The following is a 21,014-nucleotide window of genomic DNA, read 5'->3' as shown; positions in this document are numbered from 1 at the left end:
TGTCATGTCTTGGTGGCACCTCCAGCTGCCCCAGGCCCTGCTCAGGGTCCAGCCCATGGGAGAAGGGGCGGCTCCACAAGGGCGGACGTCCTGGAGCTGCCTTTTCTCCTTCTGGATGGGGAGGCCTGTGCAAGGAGGGGCGAGGTGTGTTTGTGAGGGGCCAGCTCTCCAGATGGGACAGAGGGGGTTTCCCTAAAAATACCTCACCCGGAGCAGGCTTGCAGGATGTGGTGTCACTCAGCAGGCTCTGGGGTGGCACCCACAGATGCCAGGCTGGCCCCTGGCACCGGTCTGTGAAGAGCCTTGGGGCAGCAGAGCGTGGGATCTCTCGCTCTGGCCCTCGAGCACGGCCTCGCTCACCCACTGAGAGGAGTGGGGGGGGGGGGGCTCAAACCTTTGGTCAAAGCAGCCTCCCTGCCTTTCGGCCGCCCTTGCAGACCCTGCTGCCCGGTGGCCCTGTGCCCAGTGGGACCAGCTCCGTGCAACCTGAGGAGTGAGGGGACGGACGCTGGGTCTGGTAAGGAAGGCGGAGCAAGGATCCACCCCCCACCCCCTAGACCCACTGCTCCAACGGCGACTGCTCCAGGTCCTGAGGCTCTGGGGCTTTCCAGTCGAGGGGGCGCAGATTCCCCCGGGGCATGGAGGGCCTCGCCCTCAGCCTGCCTGGGGGCCCAGGTGCCGACGCAGGGGCAGGCACCTGCAAGCTGCCCCCAGTGATACTCACATCCGGGAAACCAGGCCTCTGACAAATGGGTTGAAACAGATTCCCCCGAGGTGTGTTCATGCCAGGTGTATGTGCTTCCTGTTGGACAGGCCCCTGCCGCCTCCTGGGTCTCCCCTGGGGACGAGCCCTGCCTGCGGCAGCGCACCCCATCCTCAGGGAGACGCATGGCCCCCCCACACCGTGTTCCCCAGTAACTGTTGTGCCGGGTGACAGAAGCCTCGAGGTAGGGCCGCTTGCGCAGCCGCGTCAGTCTGTGTGAGCCCCCCCAGCTCCCTCCTGGGGGCGAGGCAGGCCATGAAGTTGGGCTGCGGTACTTTGACAGGTCTGACAGGCCTGACAGGCGGGCTGAGGAGCAGGAAGCAGGGACGGGGCCCTCGCTCGCTCCTGGCGGTTCATCAGTTCCAAGCCCCTCCCCCCCCCCCAGTGATTAACGAAGCCTGAACCGAACCGTGGGCTGTGGCATTTGTAACCCCCAACGATACAGAACCAGTCTTAGGGGGGAACAGAAGGAACAGATGCAGACACGCACAGCCGTCAATTCTGTGGTTTACATGTGTGTCCTGGGAGCCACTAGGCGCCCCCAGATCCCAGACGGCTCCAGGGGGATGTGCCCTCGTCCCCAGGGCCAGGAGTGGGTGACAAGAGACATGCAAAAGCAGCAATGAGTCTGCACCAACAGTGCTAACACCCTGATGGCAGATCTGAGGCTCCTTTCACGAGCTGGTGATTCTGGCACATACTCCACGTTCCTCTCATGGCCGGGGTGGGAGAACCTGGTCCGTCCTTAATCCCAGGGCCTAGGCCATTCCGAGGGAGGCTCTGAGGCCTGAGCCTGGCATGAGCCCCCACCCTGCCCACGGCGCAGAATGGAACACGGGCCAGGCCGGCCAAGCACAGGCAGGAAGGTTTAATCGGTGTCTCACACAAGGCAGTAACAGTAAGTGGCACAGTGATGGTCACACATGGCCCAAGAGACAGGACAGCAGGAGGGGGTGGGGGGGTGACCACAGGCGCTGAACACGGGCCTCCCCAGCAGACCTGCAGCTCTGGTGACGTGCACGTGAGTAGGTCGTCTGTGGGCCGATTCTGTGAGCAGTCAGGACCCGGAGTGAGGGCAGAGCCTGTGGGAGGGTGCTGGGGGTGCTGCCCCCACCAGCCTCCGCCCAGGCAGAGTACAAAGCAGGCTCCCTTCTGGGCCTGCTCCGTCCCTTCCATGGCAGGCATGCCGGCAGAAAGGGCGGGCGAGGGAGGCTGGCCTGGAGTGAAGGACAGGAGACGCAGCCCCCAGGACACGGCAGGGGCATACCCCCGGGGCCCCAGGCTGGGCAAAACATCCTGGCATTGTCTCTCAAGCACAAAACTTCAGAAGTACAATCTTTAGTTACTAAAACAAAAACAGGTTTTAGCCATTTTCGTTTTCCCATGAAGTTGATTTTCCTCTTGAAAAAGCAAAACCTAATGTTGCATCAGCCAGCCTCGTCCTAGCCAAGGACCCCCAGATGCCAGACGCGGGTGTCCTCCCCCATCTATCAGTCTGGAAACCCGGGGCCAGGGCACCCATGCCGCGGCTGCAGACACCAGGAGGCCACAGCTGTGGCCAGCTCCCCGGGCTTGGCCACAGCTGCCTGCCCAGACCCCAGAATCCAGAGGCTCAAAGCTAAAAACAAAAAAAACACACACATGCACAAAAAAAAAAAAGCTAAAAACAAGCTCACTGCCAGGTGCGTGCAAGTTCTCAGAGGAGCCCAGCCCGCGGCTCCCACTTCCCCACCTCCTCAGGTAGGTGAGCTATAGCTGCGGGGCACCCTGGCCGGGGCTGTGCGCTCTGCTTTCCTGCAGGACACTGGGGAGCATCTCACTTCTTGCACCCTTCCTTCCTGGCTCACCCTAAGCCACGACCACGATCCTCAAGGCTCTCCAGAAACAACCCTGCAACAAGCAGGCGGTGGCCGGGAGGGGGCTAATCCCTGGGGAGGTTGGGGGGTGGGATCTGCAGGTCGGAGGGCTCCACGCCCCAGATGTCTCGGGCGTACTCCGTGATGGTCCGGTCGCTGGAGAACTTGCCCGAACATGCGATGTTCCTGATGACCTTCTTGGTCCACTCCCTGGGGTTCTGCAGAGGGAAGGACAGGCTGAGTGATCTCAGGCACCACACAGGATAGCCTTCTGGACTATTCCCGGATGAGCTCTCAGCCTCCAGGCAGCCTGATGAACAAAGGGAAGTGGCCATCAACCCCTCGCTGACCAGAAAAGCTACCAAATGACTAGATAGAGGGGCAAAGAGCCTCAAAATGTGCCACAACCTCAGGGCACGGCTGGTGTGACAAACACCAGCAAGCAAGTACTCAACCACCAAGTGGATCCAGGGGCTCTCCCGTCCACAGCTCACCACCCCCCCGCCCCCAAATGAGCCAGCACTGAAAGGAGCCTTCCAGAAAGGGCAGACTGCTGAGGCCCATGTCAGGAGCAAAGGCTCCCCCAGAGCCCTGCCGGGTCACTTGGTTTCCCGGGATCCCCTGTTCTTTGACAGGTCCCCAAGGGCAGGCAGCTTCCCTGTGGGTGGGGTGGGGGGGCCAGGACCGTAGCATCAGGAACACACACACCCCTCAGGCCTCATCCAAGAACCTGGTTAATAATCCATCTCACAACTCGGCGCACAGCCAGAGTTCTCCCACTGCCACCCCCGGTGAGGCGCACGGGCTGGGTGTCCAGAAAACCCCAGGAAGGGGAGGCAGTGGGTATGAGGGACGGACACCCTCCTTCACCTCCCAGGCTCAGGCCCTTATGACTACGAGACCCCGCATGGATGTGCCCAATCCCTCAGGGTACAGGCTGGCACATGCTCCACACAGAAATGGATGAGGGGGGCCCTTGTCCACCTCGCTAAGGAGCAGGGAGCTGGTTGCGGCGGCCTGGCCTCACAAAGGCCACTCCTTACGGCTATGTGTCCCTCCCTCTACTTAACACAGAAGCTTGCACCCTTCTAGGAAGCGGGCATTCTCACAGTTAAACCAGTTTTTCTGTGCACACACGTCTTCGTGGCTCTGCACCCACCCCCCCACCCTCCCGATGACGCTGCAGGGGAACTCAGACCATGGGCTGGGGCTGCCTCTGCCGTCCGCACAAAGGAAACTCCTGCCCCACTCACTTGCCTTCTGTGCTGGTGTGACTGGCCACGCAGATGCCAGCGTGGATGGCAGCCTGGCCCCAGGGGTTGAGCAGGAAGTGATGAAGCAGCCCTGGCCAGCCCGCGTCCACGAGGCACCTCAGCCTGACAAACCCCCAGCCACCCTGCCCTGGGCCACAGGATGAACCGTGGCCTCCCAGGACTGGACCTCAGAGATGTCGCCCATTGCTCCCCTGCTAGGCTGCCCCACCAGCTCCGGGGCCCTACAGTCATACCCGGTACAGCTGGTCCACCTGGGCCTGGCATGCCACGTATGCTTCATAATCTGCAAACACCTTGAACCTGAAACGGGAGATAGGAGACTAGGCCACCGTGGTAGGTAACAAGCCAGAGACTGGCTAACGGGCCACCAGACTACAGCCACTCCAGTTCCCACACCTCGGGATGATGGCGTCTATCAGGCCGCAGAGTAGCTCTATGAGTAGTACTTCTGATCTGGGGATACTGTCCTATAAAAACCTTGTCGTAAGCCGTTTCTTTAAAGAAGGGATTGTAAACAATGCATCGTCCCCGGTGGGGCTGGGGGCTGGGGTCCCTTTGAACAGCACAGGCGGAGAGGCCTCCTGCTGACCCCACCTCCCAGGATGACAGCGAGGCTCCGAGCAGCCATCTGTTCCCAGGGCCCACCTGGGCCGAGACCTGGTGATCTATAGGGAAAGGATGTGGTGGACAAAACTGTAGGACTTGGGAACAAGGAAATGCAGACAATTCACGAAACCATGAACAATGTTTCCGTGATCACAGTCTGAGCCAGGGCCACACTCCTAGCCCTGTGACGTGGGGGGCTGCCATTTGGTCTGACACCTGCTCACAGCCCTCACTGAAGAGCAACAGAGGAAACCAACCCAAAGGCAACCGAGAGTGGAACAGGTCAGTTCTCAGCATTTAGCAGATTCAGCTCTTCCCAACAGGGTGGAGCAAAGAACCGTCAAGGAGGACAGGCAGCACTGCTGACTTGCAGGGACGTTATAACCACGTGTAGACACATTGTAACAAAACATTAACTACGTTGTAATTTGTGTCACAGGGTAATTCCACACTGCCCAACATCTGCCTCAGCTGGGACTGTGAAGCACAGCCCCCTGCCCTACCGCCTTCCAGAAGTTTCTGGGGCATCCTGCCCACACCACCGTTCTCTCTGGGGAAGAGAGAGCTCAGGAATTGCCTCCACCAGCCCCACGAGAAGCCACCTTCTGCTCACCATGCCCTTCTGGGGGGCCAACCAGTGCCGGCAAGGGTGGACCATGAGCTGGCAATCCCTACCGCCAGGGTGCCCCTGCCTTTAAGCACCTGCAGAGGCCCCTGCAGGCCCTGGTTGTGGCTGAGCCGGTCCAGGTCAATGGTCTGAGCCTCTGCCTGGGAGGCTGGGCTGGGAGGCCGGGGGTCACCCCTAAAGCACAGCCTACCACCCACCAGGAAGATGACCCACCTGTGTGACCTGCCGGTAGGAAGGGACATAAGAACGAACCTGTCGTGGTTCAGCAGCATGTTGACAACATCCCTGAAGCAGTGTGGATCCTTGGGAGAGAAGAAGCCGCTGCTGATCTGGTCCAGAGCCTGCCTCAGCTCGGGCAGGCGCTCATAGTACTCTCTGGCATTGTACCTGCAGGGAGGGGGCGCCAGGTGTCAGCCTCTGCGGGCAGGGGCGGCGTGTCTGTACGGGGCACGCAACCCCTGGTCCCAGATGGCTCCAGGCCTGGGAGGCCTGCACTGGCAGCCCGGCCACACGCACTGCTGGGCCCTGAAGAGGCAGCAATGCGCCCGACATGCAGACTGAATCCCAGGGCTCCCGGCTCACAGAAACGCGGTTACTGGAAGACCTGCGGTCGCACGTGCACCGCCACCATGCTCTGATGGCGGCAGGCTGCCTGAGAACCTGCCTGCTGCACGCCGTCTCTACCTCTGACCCTGCTCCCTGCCACCACCCTGCCTCTTGGCGCCATGACAATGACCAGGAAAACCAGGTGTTCACCTGTAGGGCCACAGCTATCAGGGAGTCTGGGGGGTGGAAGCATGTGAGTTCCCAGGACATGGGATAGGGCAGAGAGCCCAAATGAGAAGCAGGTGGAAAAGGACACATGGGGGGAGTGTGCTGCTCTCAGGTTGAGCCATCTGGCTCACTCTCAAGTGTGACTTTAGGTGACATTTGGGTTTTCACTCAGCTGGTCCCTGAGGCCTCACCAATTTCCCTGAGAACTTTTAGGCAGTTAGGCAATTCTGTCTTTTCAACTGTTGCTCAGAATCAAGCTGGGGCCAGACTCGAGAGTATCGGAGGTCATGAAACATGAGGAAAGGCTGAGAACATGTCATAGACTAAAGGAGACAGAAGACCTGCCGTCAAAACACGGGGGTGCCCTGGACGCGAACCGGGGACAGAGAAGGATATTCGTGGGGAAGCAGTGAATGAAGCATGAACTTTAATAAATGACACTGCGCCACTATTGGTGAGCTCATTCTGACCATGTTCCACTCTAGAAGTTGTAAGCAACAGGGGAATTAGCAGAAGGGTCTACGGAGCTCTGTGCTCTCTCTGCAACTCTTCTGTAAACCTGAAATTATTCCAAGACCATAGGGTTACTGTACAGAATCTGGCCAGGGAATCTCAGCAGTAGGCCAGCCCCAAATCCCCACACTGGCCCAGAGTGCTCAAGGCTTTCCCTCCAGAGACGGGCGTCTTCTGCCCTTTTAAAAACTCTCTCTGAACCCAGACTGGGCCAGTGGAGACCAGCACAGAGCAGCCAGCTGCCGCCCAAGCCAGCCTCCTGGGACAGCCCATGGGAGCTCTGGACGGGGGGAAGCTCGGCCACCATGCCACAGCCACCCATCCACCAGGCGGGCCTCTCCCCCAGCAAGTGCAGGCCTGGCTCCCAGAGCCCTCTCAGCTCCACCCCCACTACCCACCCCCCCATGCTCCAAGCAGTGCCCAGGATGCTGCTGTGCCCTCAATGGCAGAGGGAAAGACACACACCCTTTCTGGTCCAGGGCCTCGACATCCTCCACACGCATGCCAAAGATGAAGAGGTTCTCAGTGCCGGCTTCCTCGGCCATCTCCACATTGGCGCCATCCATGGTGCCAATAGTGAGGGCCCCATTGAGCATAAACTTCATGTTGCCTGTGCCCGAGGCTTCGGTGCCCGCCGTGGAGATCTGCTGTGACAGGTCTGCCGCGGGGATCACTGCAAGCAGGTGGACGAGAAGGTACGTCATCACAGGCTGCTCACAGCACAAGAGCAAGGGGAATTGTGTAGGGATACCACACGCCCTCCTCCAGCCCATGGCTGGTGTTCCCAGAGCGGGCACCACCTCCTGTCCACTCCAGGATGGGCCTGAGCCCTGCAGCTCACTCCTGCTGGCCTGTAAGGACTTCCGTTCCTGATCCAGGGCCATCTGAGGCCAAGATGGTGACTCCTGAGAAGACCCAAGGTAGCAGAAGACCTGTGTTCTGAAAGCTTCCAGGGACCAGGCCCAACCATCGTCTAGGGGCCTGTGGTTCTGGCCTTGGGCGTTATCATTCCCTTTTACCACATCAGTAGTTCTGTCTCCTGCCATCAGCCCATAAGGCTCCTCAGGGCACTTCAGAATCTAGACTCTTAAAGAACCAAAGAAGTAGGAGAGTGGGGTGATTTCCTTGTCTTCACATGCACACAAGCCCCCCTATGCTGTATTCAGACTGGGCAGAGCCCGCCATGATGACCACCCAAATGCTGGGCCTTAAGGCTTCGTCCTACTCTGCCTTGGCATCCCTGCCCCCACGTTCTCCTCGTGTTCGTGGAGCTGATGTGGCTGGCACTCAGGGTCAGCAAAGGTCAGAGTCCAGCCTTTGTTCAAGGCCAAGGACCAGGGTAGGCAGATACGGGCATCTCCAGCCCCCATGAGCTGACGTGACAGCAGACCCTCTGCTGCAGCAAGTTCAAGAGCTGGGGAGCACTTGGGGGATCCAGACCCTGGCTCTGAGACTCCACACCAGGAACCCCAAGGCCGGTTCTAAAGGTGCCTGGGAGCCAGCTGGCCCCAGAGAACAGCGAGGAGGGAGGAGTTCCAGGCAGCAAAGGGCTGTAAGGTACCTCAGAAGCTCAGTGAAGAACCACAGTACTGACCCTAAGCCGTGTATGGTCTGTGACAGCTGAGGGACCAGAGACCGTCTGATGACCCGGCCGAGCTGGCCTGAGAGGGGAGAGTTATTCAGTGCAAAGGGCAGCAGCTGGGGAGTTACAGAAGTGCCTACTGCTCTGAGCCAGGATTCCAGGCTCAGGTTTTCCAGGTTCCTGCCAGGGCCTCAGGGAGTGGCCAGTTTAGAAAGCCCTGTCCAGCTCAGGACAGTCACACTCCAAGGCATATTTGGTTGCAGGAACTGCCCCAGATGGCAGCATACGCCCTTGAAGGACAGCCCCAGACTAAACTCTCAACATGGGGTGGGACACCAGGCCCCAGCTGCCTTGGAAGAGGCAGATGCCAGCCCAGATCGGAGGCTGGCAAGGCCCTTGAGAGCACACAGAGGCTGACAGCAGAAGCATCCTCAGGGGGTGGGAGGAGGCCCACCCTGGAAGCATATCCTGCCAGCAAGAACAAGCTGGAAGAGCAGGAAAGAATGCTGGGGAACAGAGGACAGGAGAGGAGCAAGGTCACAGTAAGTGAGGAAGGATAGAAACAAAGGATGTCGGTGGTGGACAATCATTTTCTGCACTTAAGTGATGGGCAGGGAGGTCCCCCAAAGCCTTTCACTGCTAGAACCAAGGTCACCGCTGGCCAGAAGAGCCTGGTGGCCAGGGCAGCGTTCATCTGCCTGACCAGCAGCGACCACCCATTTCATACTCGGGCAGGAGCGGGCTTTCCTGCCTCATGCAGCCCCCCAGGGCCTACCTTTCTCAGCCAAAGACACTCGGTAGTTCTCCAGGAAGATCACTTTGAGCCTGTCGCCCACAACAGGATCATGGTTGACTACGTTGCCGATGGATGTGACCAGCTTGATGATCATCTTTGCCATGTGATAACCGGGGGCCGCCTGGACACGGACAGGAAATTCAGCATGAACACACTTGTGCTCAGGGCAGCACAGGGTCCTCAGAGGGTCCTGGGGCCTGTGCTGATCACTGTGGTCATGCTGGGCCGGGGCTACCCGCCACATGTGCTACCTCAGCCTGTGCTGAAACCTGTCAGCCTCAAACCTGTTCTGACTCGTCAGTTCTTTAGAAATGAGATCAAAGGAGGAGGACTTTTAGAACTACCCACTTCTCAGAAACCGGGAACTAAGGAACATACTAGGACATGCCAGACGGGTGTCTGGGGAAGACACACAACCCAACCTCCATAGCAAATCAGTTGCAGACAGAGAGGATGCAGGCATGTGGGAAGCTCCCGATGATGAGATTCAGCAGACAGCAAGCAGTGGCCAGCTTAGGCCCTTGCCAGGGTCCAGAGCCAAACAAACTGCTCCAGATACTTAGGACTTTGCCATCTACATGTGAAGACCCTATCATGTGGTGGTGGTAGAAAGAGCCTGTATCTGCGGTGGTTTGGGAGGAAAATATCATTGGGAACACGGGTGAAGCATTTACAGGTGATACTACATCTGGAACCAACTCTTAAATGGTCCTGAAGGAGTCTGGGATAGGTGTATGGATACTATTACCATTCTTTCTACTTTTCTCCAAGCTGAAAAATCTTAGTAATGAATATTTTAAAAACTGCTGGAGGGATCCCTGGGTGGCGCAGCGGTTTAGCGCCTGCCTTTGGCCCAGGGCGCGATCCTGGAGACCCGGGATCGAATCCCACGTCGGGCTCCCGGTGCATGGAGCCTGCTTCTCCTTCTGCCTATGTCTCTGTCTCTCTCTCTCTCTCTGTGTGACTATCATAAATAAATAAAATTTTTTTTAAAAGCCAAAAAAAAAAAAAAAAAAGACTGCTGGAAAGCCCGCACCCTGGGCTGAGGAAATGGCCGGTGCTGGGGGAGGGCTGGGGGCCAAGGAGGTGCCCTCGTCTGCTGGCCCCAGACAGGTGCTCAAACCTCCTGTCCACCCTCATGTGTGCTTCAGCTGGTGGAGCACAGTGCCCGGGCTCTGCCCCATAGCTACTCATGAATTAGCAACACCCCACAGTGTCCTCATGTTCTCTGATGATGCTGAGGCTTTTGGGGAAAAGTGGCAGAGGATGGGGATACCGGCCCTAGAGCGTGGAGAGGAGACCCACCAAGGAGTCACGGCAGCATACTAGGACTCCTCGATTGCATGTCCAAAAGCATGCACCACTGTGAACACAGGAAATAAAGCTAGGCTGAGCTCCCAGCAGCTGCACATCTGGCTGATGGAGCAGCCAGCAATCTACGCCCACTCAGCACACGAGTGCAAGGCAGTCAGTGGGCAGCATGCTGGGGCCTAAGAGCAGGCACAGGTGCAGAAGAGTGGTGGTTATGCAAGGAATGGCACTGCCCTATCAGATGGAAGGCCAGCAAGCCCCCTGGGGCTGCAGACCTCCCACTTTCATGTGCTTGGCAGGCAGGGGGCCCATGCAGCTCCCTCCTATTGCTGAGCTGATGGACACTGAGTCACCTCAGTCCACAAGCACACCTGGGGAAGTAAGGACCTCTGGTGTTCCATGTGTGTGCTGGCTCTGAGCCATTGCAGTGTCCGGCCCACCAGGCAACTGGCACTCAGGTTAGCATAAAAAGCATGGTGGTTTGTGCATTCAAGTTAAATACCAAGCAAGGAGCAAAGAGGATATCACCTCACCTTGCCCCCAATCATGATGGTCCTGGGCACAAAGGCCTTGGCTGGGTCCTTCTTTATTCCTGCAGGACAAATGAGAGATTCAAATAAGGCACTAAAGCCTGACAAAGCCCTGCTCTGGGATGTGGTGTGCCAATCAGCCTCCTGTTGGGGGTCAGAGCAACCCCAATACACGTGGTAGGGTACAGCCAGCGGGCCCCTGTGTGTCTGCTGGGAACTCTTGCTTACAAAAAGGGTATAAGCCCCCTAGATTCTGCATTTATATCCCACTTTGGTGAGGGAGGAGCCCAGGAACAAATTCTTCCAAAAGACTCACAGGAAAAGCTGTACCTCTGTTCCCACAACAGCCCAAAGCAGGAGGGTGGCTTGGGTCTAGTCACTGTCTGTCAAGGCCTCTGCACATGATGGATACTTGGAAAAGAGGGGACTCTGGGATCATAGAATTGGCACTGCCACCCCCTGAGGGGCATGAGTGAGACCCTGAAACTCTCCTGCACGGGGGCAGCCAGAGGGTCAGGGCACAAGCCCCTGGCCCTCAGTGTATAACGGAGAGGTGCCGAGGTGTCTACAGAGAGGGGTGAGGCAACTTTGCAGCGCATTCACCAGAGGTCAGGAGCCAACCAGAGCAGTGAGAATCATGGCTGAGCTCTAACCACAGACTCCAGGTCCTACCAAGAACATGGCTGTCCCTTAGTTCTGAAATTTCCCACTTCCGGCAATCAGACGAACAATGGGGAAATGAGGAAAAAACAAAACACAAATTCCATTTTCACCAAAACTCAGAAAAACACACAAACTCCCCAGGTGGGTGGGATGTTGGGACCCAACCCCCAGGGGAGCTGTCAGCAGGGCCAGCCGGAGTCCTGGGGTACAGGAAGGCAGACCTCACCTGGGCCTCTCCCCTAGGGAAACCTGCTGGGAGGGTCCAACATCCTGGGAGCCAGAAGTCAGGGGCCAGGGCAGACGGCCTCCTGCCAGCCTGGGCTTGGGGAGACAGAGGAAGCCGGTGGCTGCCCTGGGCTCCATGGAGCCCCTGCTGGTAGCCCTGGGCGGTGCAGATTCAGCCAGTAACAAGAATCTGCCGCTTGGCTATAGACGGACGAGAAGGGGAACAGGCCTCCCTGTAAGAATCTGCAGCCTGTGATGGCATCAGCTCATCCGCTCCAAAGAGTCCACAGCGCCCAACCAAGATACCAGGGGGAGGCTAGGAAACGGCAGTGCGTGAAATGAGACCTGCAGGACACAGAGGTGAAAAGACGCCGAGAGGGAGGCGAGACACTAAAGCGCGCACACACACACGCGCACACACACACACACAGGATGGAAACAAGAAAAAGCGGACAAGATGGCAGAAAAGGAAATACCTTTGGTAATGTCTGGAGAGAAATCAAGAGACAAGAAGAAGATAGGTAGAAGGAAGCCAGCACATACCTCGCTGGAGTCTGGGAAGGAGGAAACCAAAATAGCGGCACCAAACAAATGTTTAAAATACCCTTCAAGAAACCTTCCTGGAGCTCTTTGAGGCAGACGCGGTTGCAACTACAGCAGAGCCTCAGACACCCAACTCCTGTTCCTGACTCACTGCCGTTCACTCTCCCCAGGGAACAAGTCAGGCAGGAAGCCTCTGGGAAGACACCCAGGGAACCAAAGGTGGCCAATTCACCGAATTAGAATTACTCTAACCAGCTGCAATGTAAAATCTTTGTAATAGGTATGTGTTGACTTCATCAGAGCACGAAGGAAAAGAATCTCAAAATGAAGGACCAGTTCAAGAAAAATTCCGTGTGGTGAAGGTCCTAAGACTTGGGATCATTTTCAGATGAGGATCCACAGGTGACCCACTGATCTGAGACTGTTAAGCAGATTACCTCCATCAGTACTAAGCCCTGAGTTGAGGTTGAAGTCACCACTGCGATGCTTAACTCAACCTTTTTGAGAAATTGAGTATCTGTTGTTAAAAAAAAAAAAAAGAAAGAAAAGAAAAGAAAAGAAACAAAATGAAAGAAAAGAAAGAAAGAAAGAAAAAAGAAAGACCTTCCTAGAAATAATACAGGACCTCAGCCAATGCATTCAGAATGCCCTGAGCATCCAGGAAAACTGACCCACAACACCTGGCACAGAGAGTCAGCACATGCACTTGACACTACGACATGCCAATGTCCCACCCTCTGGACAGTGCAGGGACGGACCTAAAAGATGTTCCAATAAAGAAAGTGAAGCCTAGTATGTCACCTGCAAACTGTCCTACATGTCCTGAATAAGCAAGAACTCAGAGTGCAGTTCCCACGAGCGGCTGGAGTAAGCCAGAGGGAAATCCAAGCAGAAGGGCTTTGCAAAAAGGACTGGTGGTGAGCACTGAATGTGTTCATCCACAGAAGAGACGGAGACGGAGTCGGGGACAGGGACAGCAGCACAGATGATGGGGTGGAAACGGCACAAGCCCCCAGCTGCCTGCCTGGTACAAGAGCGGGGCTTGCAGGACCCAGAAGCGGCCCATACTGGGAAGCCCACAGGCCCACACAGAGAGCCTAGGACTGCGTGGGAGGGAGGGCAGGGGTGCGCAGCCACTCACAGACAGGGGACTGACAGTGGTTCCAACAGAGGCCCAGGCACACCGCTGGGAAACTGGAAAAGAAAAGGCAGAAAATCCCAACCACCGAAGAAAACCATAGCAAAGAAAACAAAACAAAACAAGGCCTCTGTGAACTGCTGCTTCTGGCCAGGGAGGCATCGTGAAGCGCCTCCTTCAGCCACGTGCACAGATGGGCCCTCACCTGGGGCCTTTCCTGGAGGGAGGGAGGCAGGAGCATCAGAAACACTTAACCGGAACATTATCTATCCTGTTACTTAACTGTCCACACATAAGCGGCTTCCTGCACCTGACCAAGTCTTATTTACGGATAATGGGAGCTCTGATGTTCTTGAGAGGAGCTTTATATCTTGAAAAGAGCATTTGTGGTTCCTTTGGTTTTCAAAATTAATAGTCACTGCGTTAAATTACAAAATTCTAAAATCAAAGTTTTTCCCTAAAGCTTTATTCTATTTATAAACCTAGCAAATATTTATATTCACTTTTAGGGGCTCTTTGATTCCTATTTGCCCCTGTAACTGAATGCTGCTGAAATAGTTTAAGGTACATGCATAAAGCAACATGTACTATTTCACTTTTGGTAAACATACTTTAAATGTCTCTAGCAAGTAAGAGCTTTCCAAAAAACTCAAGACAAGTCTAAGAGCTAACAACTAAATGGAACTGAACACTAAACTGAATACATCAACCAGCCCCTGAGCCCCGTGGGGTGACCCCAGGGACACGCACGGTTGTACAGTGTGATGATGTGCAGGCAGTTCAGCAGCTGCCGCTTGTACTCATGGATCCTCTTCACGTGCACGTCGAACATGGACGAGGGGTTGATTTTCACCTTGTATTCCTTCTCCAGGAAGGCAGAGAACTTCAGCTTGTTTTCCTGGGGAGAAGAAAGGACAGGGATACTCCAACCCCGAAGTCCTCAAGGTCAGGGCCAAGGGGACATGTCTGTCCCTCATCCAGCCACAAAGCAGAGCAAAAGCTCCTGGAGGCCTTCCGAGGATGGGGGGATCGGGCAGGGATTCTGAATGTGGGCGCACACCAGGAGCGGCAGAAATATATGGGAAACTAGACCAAAAAGCAAATCTGCACAGAAGCAGAAGAGTAAGAAAAGCAGAAGGAAAGGGACTTGTGAGTGTGGTCTAAAGGGACACACATGGGGCAGGCAGGGCGTGAAGACTCAAGATGAGGGACTATTTCTGGGTCCTAATACCATGTGGCAGCCCAGCCAGAGAGGCAGGCTCAGGAGGGGCCACGTTCTTGGTCATGGCTGCCACCTGTCAGGTTTGGAGAGCTCCAGGGGCCCCAGCTGGTCTGGCTGCGAGGCTGGCTGCCCTGGGAAGAGGCTCTTGTGCAACCCACTGGCATGCCGCGTGCGGAGATGCCAGGACGGGCTGGACTCTCGGAGTGCCTCCCGTGGATGAGCATTTCCGGCAGGGTGTGAGGCAACGGTGTGCTTGGGCCGCTCTAGGATCTGCACCTGCCCGCCTGCCTCCTCGTGACCTGAGCACTGAGTGGGGTAGGTGGACTTGGTGGACACCCGGGTCTGATACCCAGGTGATACGGGACTGCTGTCCCACACTGGGCCTACCTGCTTCACCTTGGCCACATCTCTGATGAGTGCCTCGTCATCAACCAATGGCAGCAGCTTTTTCAGCTGGCTCAGATCAGTCAGGAAACCCTCCCCGATTTTCTGCAGGATCATAAAGGGACACATGGTTTCTGCTTGTTGTGGGACTCACCTGGAGACCGTCCTCCCATTTTGTCATCCCTATCTCTGCTTTCCTCCCTGGATCTGCTCTGGCTTGGCCCCAGGCCTGCATCTCTCTTACAACACCTGGCTGTCAGGAAACACCTCCACACCATGGCCACAACCACCAGAGGCCACCCTACCCGGGGCTATCTCTCAATCAGACCTGGGCCTGCTCCCCAACCTGGACATTGCAGTCTGGTCAAGCTCAAACATCCCCAACAATCATGCAGACCCCTTGTCTTGTCCCCTTCACAGACACACCACAAACCTGAGGGACCACGGGGGGCCAGTGGCTCCTCACCCAACCCCAAGGCCTGCACCCTCCAGCGACTTCCTGATTGGGTGGTAGGTCCAAATGCACCTCTCATCAAGTCCCCAGCTAAGTCTCCCTGTTGCTAGTTTAGGATAATAAGGAAAACTCCTGGCCTCCAAATGCCCTGGTCATCTCCAAGACCTGTCTTCCTCCTGCCTGCCTCACCAGGTCCCGAGCACTGCTGGCCTTCCAGGTCCTAGACCACAGCCCTCCACCCAAGGAGAGATTCAGTGCTCCCAGCTCCCTCCTGTTAGCCCTTTGGATCTGCACTGTGCCATCCCGTTTCCTTTCCCAGGGACGCCTTCCCTGACATACACAGCAAGGACAGGCAGCGTCCCTGTGGCAGTCTCTCACCAGACGCCACCCTGCAGCCACCCACTGTGTTCTCAAGGCAGCATAGCACCTGGGGTCACTGACTAACTGTCCAGCCTGGCCCAGTGCCTCCCAAATCTGACCCCACTCGTCCCCAGCCAAGAGCCACTGCTGGTCAACACATAAAGGAGTGATCGCTATCCCCTTGGCACCTGCTGGTGATGGGCAAGAGCTGAGGTGCTACCTGTGCCCACAGCTGCCTGGAGACTCAAAGGCAGCTGATCTCACCTCCACGATGGTGTCGGCCAGCCCCGGGTTACACAGCAGCAGCCACCGTCGGGGTGTGATGCCATTGGTCTTATTCTGGAACTTCTCTGGCTCCAGCTCATAAAAATCCTTAAAGCTAAAACAGGAAACAGGCAAGGATCACAAACCCTGTGTTTTGAATAAGGTGAGCAAGAGAACATAAGGAAATCCCCTGGAAGATCATGAAGCTGTTTTCTAAAGGGCACAGAGCAGTTAGCATTACCGCATGCTTTGAGGACAGTGGGCCCACAGCACATTCAAAGCACTGCACACCTGGCCACATGGTGATAAGCACAGTGGCGGCAGCATGGACTGGCCATCTTCCACAGTGACCGTGACACTGGAGATGTGTAGGCTGCAGAGCCTGAGAACCAGGGCTTAGTTTCCTCATCTGTAACCGGGGACACACCCCACTGAGAGCTTTGCCGTAAGAATTAAAGACTCAAACACAAAACCCTTGGGTGAGCACTAGGAACACAGAAGCCCCACATGGACAGAGCTGCTTGGCATCTACCTGGTGCTCACAGAGGTGCTCCATACACGTCTGGGTCAAGGATGGAGGGAAGGAGTTCCAAGACTACAACCTGCCAAGCAAGGGTAGGGAATTCCTCCTTCCTCTCGCTGATGAGCCCTGGCTCTTCCTGCCCTAACCTCCATGCTGTCTAGGCATGGGGCCCTTGTCCCGAAGGGGGCACTTCTGGCACCTGACTAGCAGTGATGGAGGGAGAGGACACAGAACAGAGGTGGGCACTGGTGACAGAAGGCTCCACACCTCAACATCACCTGCTGAGCTGGAGGCCTCAGTGTCTCTAGGCACCCACTGATACATCCTACGCAGTTCGGTCAGTGCCCCTGAGGGCAGCAGAGCAATTGTGCCCCAGCCACTGCGGCTAACAATCCCCAGAGGCAGATGTGGGGTTGGGAAGGAAGCATACCCAGCTCAGGGCAAATACTGGCCCCACTCACACAGACTGCTTCACGATCTCCGAGTGGATCCTTGCCACGCCATTGACCACGTGGGACCCGATCACACACAGGTGGGCCATGTTAATCCGCTTGCAGTCCCCCTCCTCGATCACAGACATCCTCCGCAGGCGGTCCACATCCCCGGGGAACAGGGCAGCCACGTGCTATTGCCGAGACAGAGAGCTGTGAGCAGGAGGCCCACGGGCCCGTGCGGCTGGTTCCACCTCCTCCAAGGAAATCCCGAGGCTGCTGCACCCTGGATGTGCATTCAAGCTCCCAGGATGCACCTCCCAGAGCCCTGAGTGCAGGAGGAAGCTCCTCCCTGCTGCCGCCACCCAGGGAAGAGCCTGAGCCGACTGCGGGACTGGACTCAGCAAAGCTGTCCTGCCAGTCAGAGGGCCTTGGTGCTAAGGTGTGCCATGTGACTCACAAGGAAAAGACAAGAGTGCTGCCCTCCTGGCCTAGGCAGGGTTTAACCACAGCCTGACCAGTTGTGAACAGCTACTTTTTTTTTACCAAAAGGTGAAAAAACTCAACTATAAGGGCTCCTGGATGGCTCTGTCAGTGAAGGGTCTGTGCTCAGCTTAGGTCATGATCCTGGGGTCCCAGGATCAAGCCTCGCATCAGGTCCCTGCTCAGCAAGGAATCTGCTTCTCCCTCTACCTCTGTCCCTCCCCTCACTCATGCCCCTGCTTGCTCTCTCCCATAATTACAAAATCTTTAAAAACACAAAAAACAAAAAACTGAACTACAACACATCGGGATTCTAAGTTGCCCTTTTCTTTTTCTTTTAAAAGATTTTGTTTATTTATTCGTAGAGACAGATAGAAAGAGAGAGAGGCAGAGACACAGGCAGAGGGAGAAGCAGGCTCCATGCAGGGAGCCCGACGTGGGACTCGATCCAGGGTCTCCAGGATCACGCCCTGGGCTGCAGGCAGCGCTAAACCGCTGCGCCACAGGGGCTGCCCCTAAGGTGCCCTATTCTTGTACCATTCTGCTGTCTCCAGGCAACAGAGATAAAACAGATGCTGCTTTGTTTCCAAATCACCCAAATGCCACTATGATGTCCTAGGACAAAGGCATTTCAGGAAAAGATACATGTGAGGCCCCACTCAGGAATGGTAACATTTTAAAAAGACTTGAATCCACAACTCCCACATACACTGCAGGGGTCTAGGTGTGGGGACAAGCCATCAGCTCTGCCAAGCGACTGCCCTGGGACTCCAAAGTCCTATTACGGAATGTGTCCCAGGTCAGATGACCCCATGTGGGGGACGGGAGGGCCCTCCACTTCTGCCAGGTGCAGGTACATCCCACCATCTCCACCCCCAACGACAGGAGGGGTCATCTGAGGGGCAGCACCCCCAAGCTGCCACCTGCACCCTTGATGCTCACATCCAGGTGCCTCTGGTTGATGGCGTAGATGATCTCCAGGTGCCGTGGCAGGAGGTTCTCAAACATGGACACAGGCCAGCGCTCCAAGGCCTCAGGTAACACAGTATGGTTGGTGTATGCACAGGTCTTCTTTGTGATCTCCCAGGCCTACAACATTCCAGAACATTCCAATGTGTTTTCTTTAGAAACAGTTTTTCTACCAGCTGCCTAGGCAAGGGGCAAGTCCAGGATCAAAGGGAGATGTTCAGATCCCACCAGAAAGGGGCCCAGCCAGCTGCATGTCTCTGCCCTCGGGGGCCTGTCTAGAACCTTCTCGAAGCCTACAAGTGAGCCCCATGCCTTTCGCATTCCTGACATGACCACGTATGCTCTATTTCCTGACAGAGCACACACATAAATGAGTAACACTTACCTCACCACCTGGCATCATTCACTTTCTTCTATAAACCATTTTTTATTGAGCACCAAACACTTTTCTACTTTATTCCCACCAAACTGATCTCACACCCAGTCCAAGAACACTGGGAAACTGTAATGCCCCTTCGCTGTCCAGGAGTGGACAGGACCATGGTAGGGCTGCCCAGCACCCCTTGGAAGTGCACCCCAAACCAGAGAGGGACTCTGAATTCTACAAAATGACATGAAACTTCTTTCACAGTTCTACATGTTGGTTTACACTACGTCAAGAAAATGTTGTTACTCTAGTATCTAGGACCAAATAAGTCAGGAGAATGCACTTATAAAAATGTAAACAACATGTTTATTTACACTTAATACTTCTGGAGGTTTTGCCACAATTCTAAGATGAGAAAATGTATGTGAGAAGCTCTAAGTTTTCAATCAGCAATAATCGCGCCTCAGATAAACCTCACTGGCTACAATACTGCCACTGCGCAAAGCTGAGAAGCTCTAAGAAGTGTCAGAATCCTTTTCTGTTTTCCAGAAAACTGCTCTTCTGTGCCTTTGCACCATGCCCCACATACCATGTCCTGGTCCACCGGAGCCCCATCTTCTCAGGGAAAATGTCCCTTTCTCCCCAGGCCACACAGGAAAGGCCTTCCTCAGCATCCTAGGGCCAGCTCAGTACTCACCACTGTATTGGGACAGGCTCAAAGGTGAAGGGGACACCGTCACCCCATGTGCCCAGGTCTGGTGGGTGGACATTGTCACCCATGTTGTGCCCAGGTCCGTGGGGAATACCATCACTCCCTATGTCCAGCTCTGGCAGGGAGAGTGTCATCACATACGCCCATCATTGTGGGGACACCTTCACCCCATGGTCCCAGCCTTGTCTTCAGTGCTCACCTTGTCCCAGTCCACTTTCTCCACATCCACCAGTATCCTCATAAGCTCCGGGATGGCAAGGGCTGGGTGCGTGTCGTTCAGCTGGATGGCAACCTGCAGTGTAATAGGGCAATCCTCCTCAATCCCCTTGCCTGCATGGGTGGCCACAGTGGTCAGCAGCCGCCCACCCCTGAGGAGCCTGGTCTATAGGGCCGACAACAGGGAGATGAAACCATGGCACAGGTACTGAATCCAGCACGACACCAGCCAAGAAGCAGGGAGTGCAACAGGGCCAGAGAGGCTACAGGGAAGGACCAGAAAGACCCCAAGGGCAGGCCTGCAACAGGACCTTCAGCCCACCCCCAAGGCCCTCCTCATGCTCCCCACAGCTCTCCATGACCCAGAATGTTCCTCTCACCTAGGCTTTGTTTAAAATCACTGAGCCCAGCCTGCCAAATGCATCATGCTTTGCCAGCGGGAGCCTTTTACAGTATCCCTGGCTGCTCCTAAGGGTGCCTTGTGTGGCCCTGGTCAGGGAGGAGGGGCCCAGTCCTGACAAGGAGACCAGGATAAGGGGGGCTACTGTCCTGTGCATCCCCTGCCTACCTAAGTCCCAGCCTTGAGGAAGAAATTGAGCATAGGAACAGCCTGTCCTTCCGTACTGGGTTCAAGACCCATTAACAAACCAACCTTGTCCGGGAATGTCTCAAAACAGGTTCTCACTGGGTCCCGGCAGCCGAACTTGGAGGACTTAAAGCGGCGAATGATATCCTGAAGGGTAGCAGCCACCACAAAGTACTCCTGCTTCAGTCGGAGCTCCTTCCCCTCGAAGAACTGTGGAAATGGGACAGCGCTGACACCAACAATAGTCAGCGGGCCACCAGAAGCCCTCAAGGGCCCTCTGAAGACCCAGGAAGGGCACTAGGTTGAGGAATCCTGCTCCAGGGACTGCAGAGATGCATGTGTGCATGAGGAGAAGCCCTTGAGTGCTGCATGGTGCTGACACCTCCATCCACATCATCCCATGCCCAAAGTCAGGTTCCCTGCAGCTCAGGGGCACAGACAGAAGGTCACGATGGCCTAACCTACGTGTGATCTTCAGACAGGGAGGCGGCCAACAAAGGGTCACTCTGCGCTGTGTGAGCACACCAGGCAGGCAGGTCTCAATCCTCAATAGCCAGGGCCATTCAGAAGCACAAGCTCCAAAGAGTCAGTATTATTAAGAGGTCTTGCACCAGAAGCTTTTGAATCTCCTTGAAATCTTGGTGGAGGAGGGGAGAATGGGGTATGTTTGGTCGTAAGCTTTTACTACCAATGCACTTTGCGACTATTATGTTCATATTACTCTGATTAAATAGAAAACAGGGATCCCTGGGTGGCGCAGCGGTTTGGCGCCTGCCTTTGGCCCAGGGCGTGATCCTGGAGACCTGGGATCGAGTCCCACGTCGGGCTCCCAGTGCATGGA

The 21,014-nt window shown here is 55.9% G+C and overlaps 1 protein-coding gene and 1 pseudogene across 1 annotated transcript in view; both read right to left on the bottom strand.

The window, feature by feature from the left end:
* Window positions 1-1,611: 1,611 nt before the first annotated feature.
* PYGB (glycogen phosphorylase B) overlaps window positions 1,612-21,014 on the bottom strand; it is a 53,890-nt gene continuing 34,487 nt past the window's right edge. Inside the window, exons 8-20 of the mRNA XM_038570227.1 lie at window positions 20,240-20,383; window positions 19,571-19,663; window positions 18,266-18,412; window positions 16,871-17,034; window positions 15,887-16,001; window positions 14,812-14,913; window positions 13,953-14,100; window positions 10,637-10,695; window positions 8,772-8,913; window positions 6,880-7,087; window positions 5,380-5,514; window positions 4,127-4,193; window positions 1,612-2,837 (exon numbers count right to left, since the gene is read on the bottom strand). Coding sequence (XP_038426155.1) covers window positions 2,685-2,837; window positions 4,127-4,193; window positions 5,380-5,514; window positions 6,880-7,087; window positions 8,772-8,913; window positions 10,637-10,695; window positions 13,953-14,100; window positions 14,812-14,913; window positions 15,887-16,001; window positions 16,871-17,034; window positions 18,266-18,412; window positions 19,571-19,663; window positions 20,240-20,383 — 1,677 coding nt within the window. The 3' untranslated portion in view covers window positions 1,612-2,684. The remainder of the gene's footprint in view (window positions 2,838-4,126; window positions 4,194-5,379; window positions 5,515-6,879; window positions 7,088-8,771; window positions 8,914-10,636; window positions 10,696-13,952; window positions 14,101-14,811; window positions 14,914-15,886; window positions 16,002-16,870; window positions 17,035-18,265; window positions 18,413-19,570; window positions 19,664-20,239; window positions 20,384-21,014) is intronic.
* LOC119865466 lies at window positions 19,041-19,166 on the bottom strand (annotated as a pseudogene).

Source organism: Canis lupus, chromosome 23 (assembly GCF_011100685.1).
Source record: "Canis lupus familiaris isolate Mischka breed German Shepherd chromosome 23, alternate assembly UU_Cfam_GSD_1.0, whole genome shotgun sequence".
NCBI lineage: Eukaryota > Metazoa > Chordata > Mammalia > Carnivora > Canidae > Canis > Canis lupus.
This window is presented reverse-complemented; position numbering and strand designations above follow the sequence as displayed.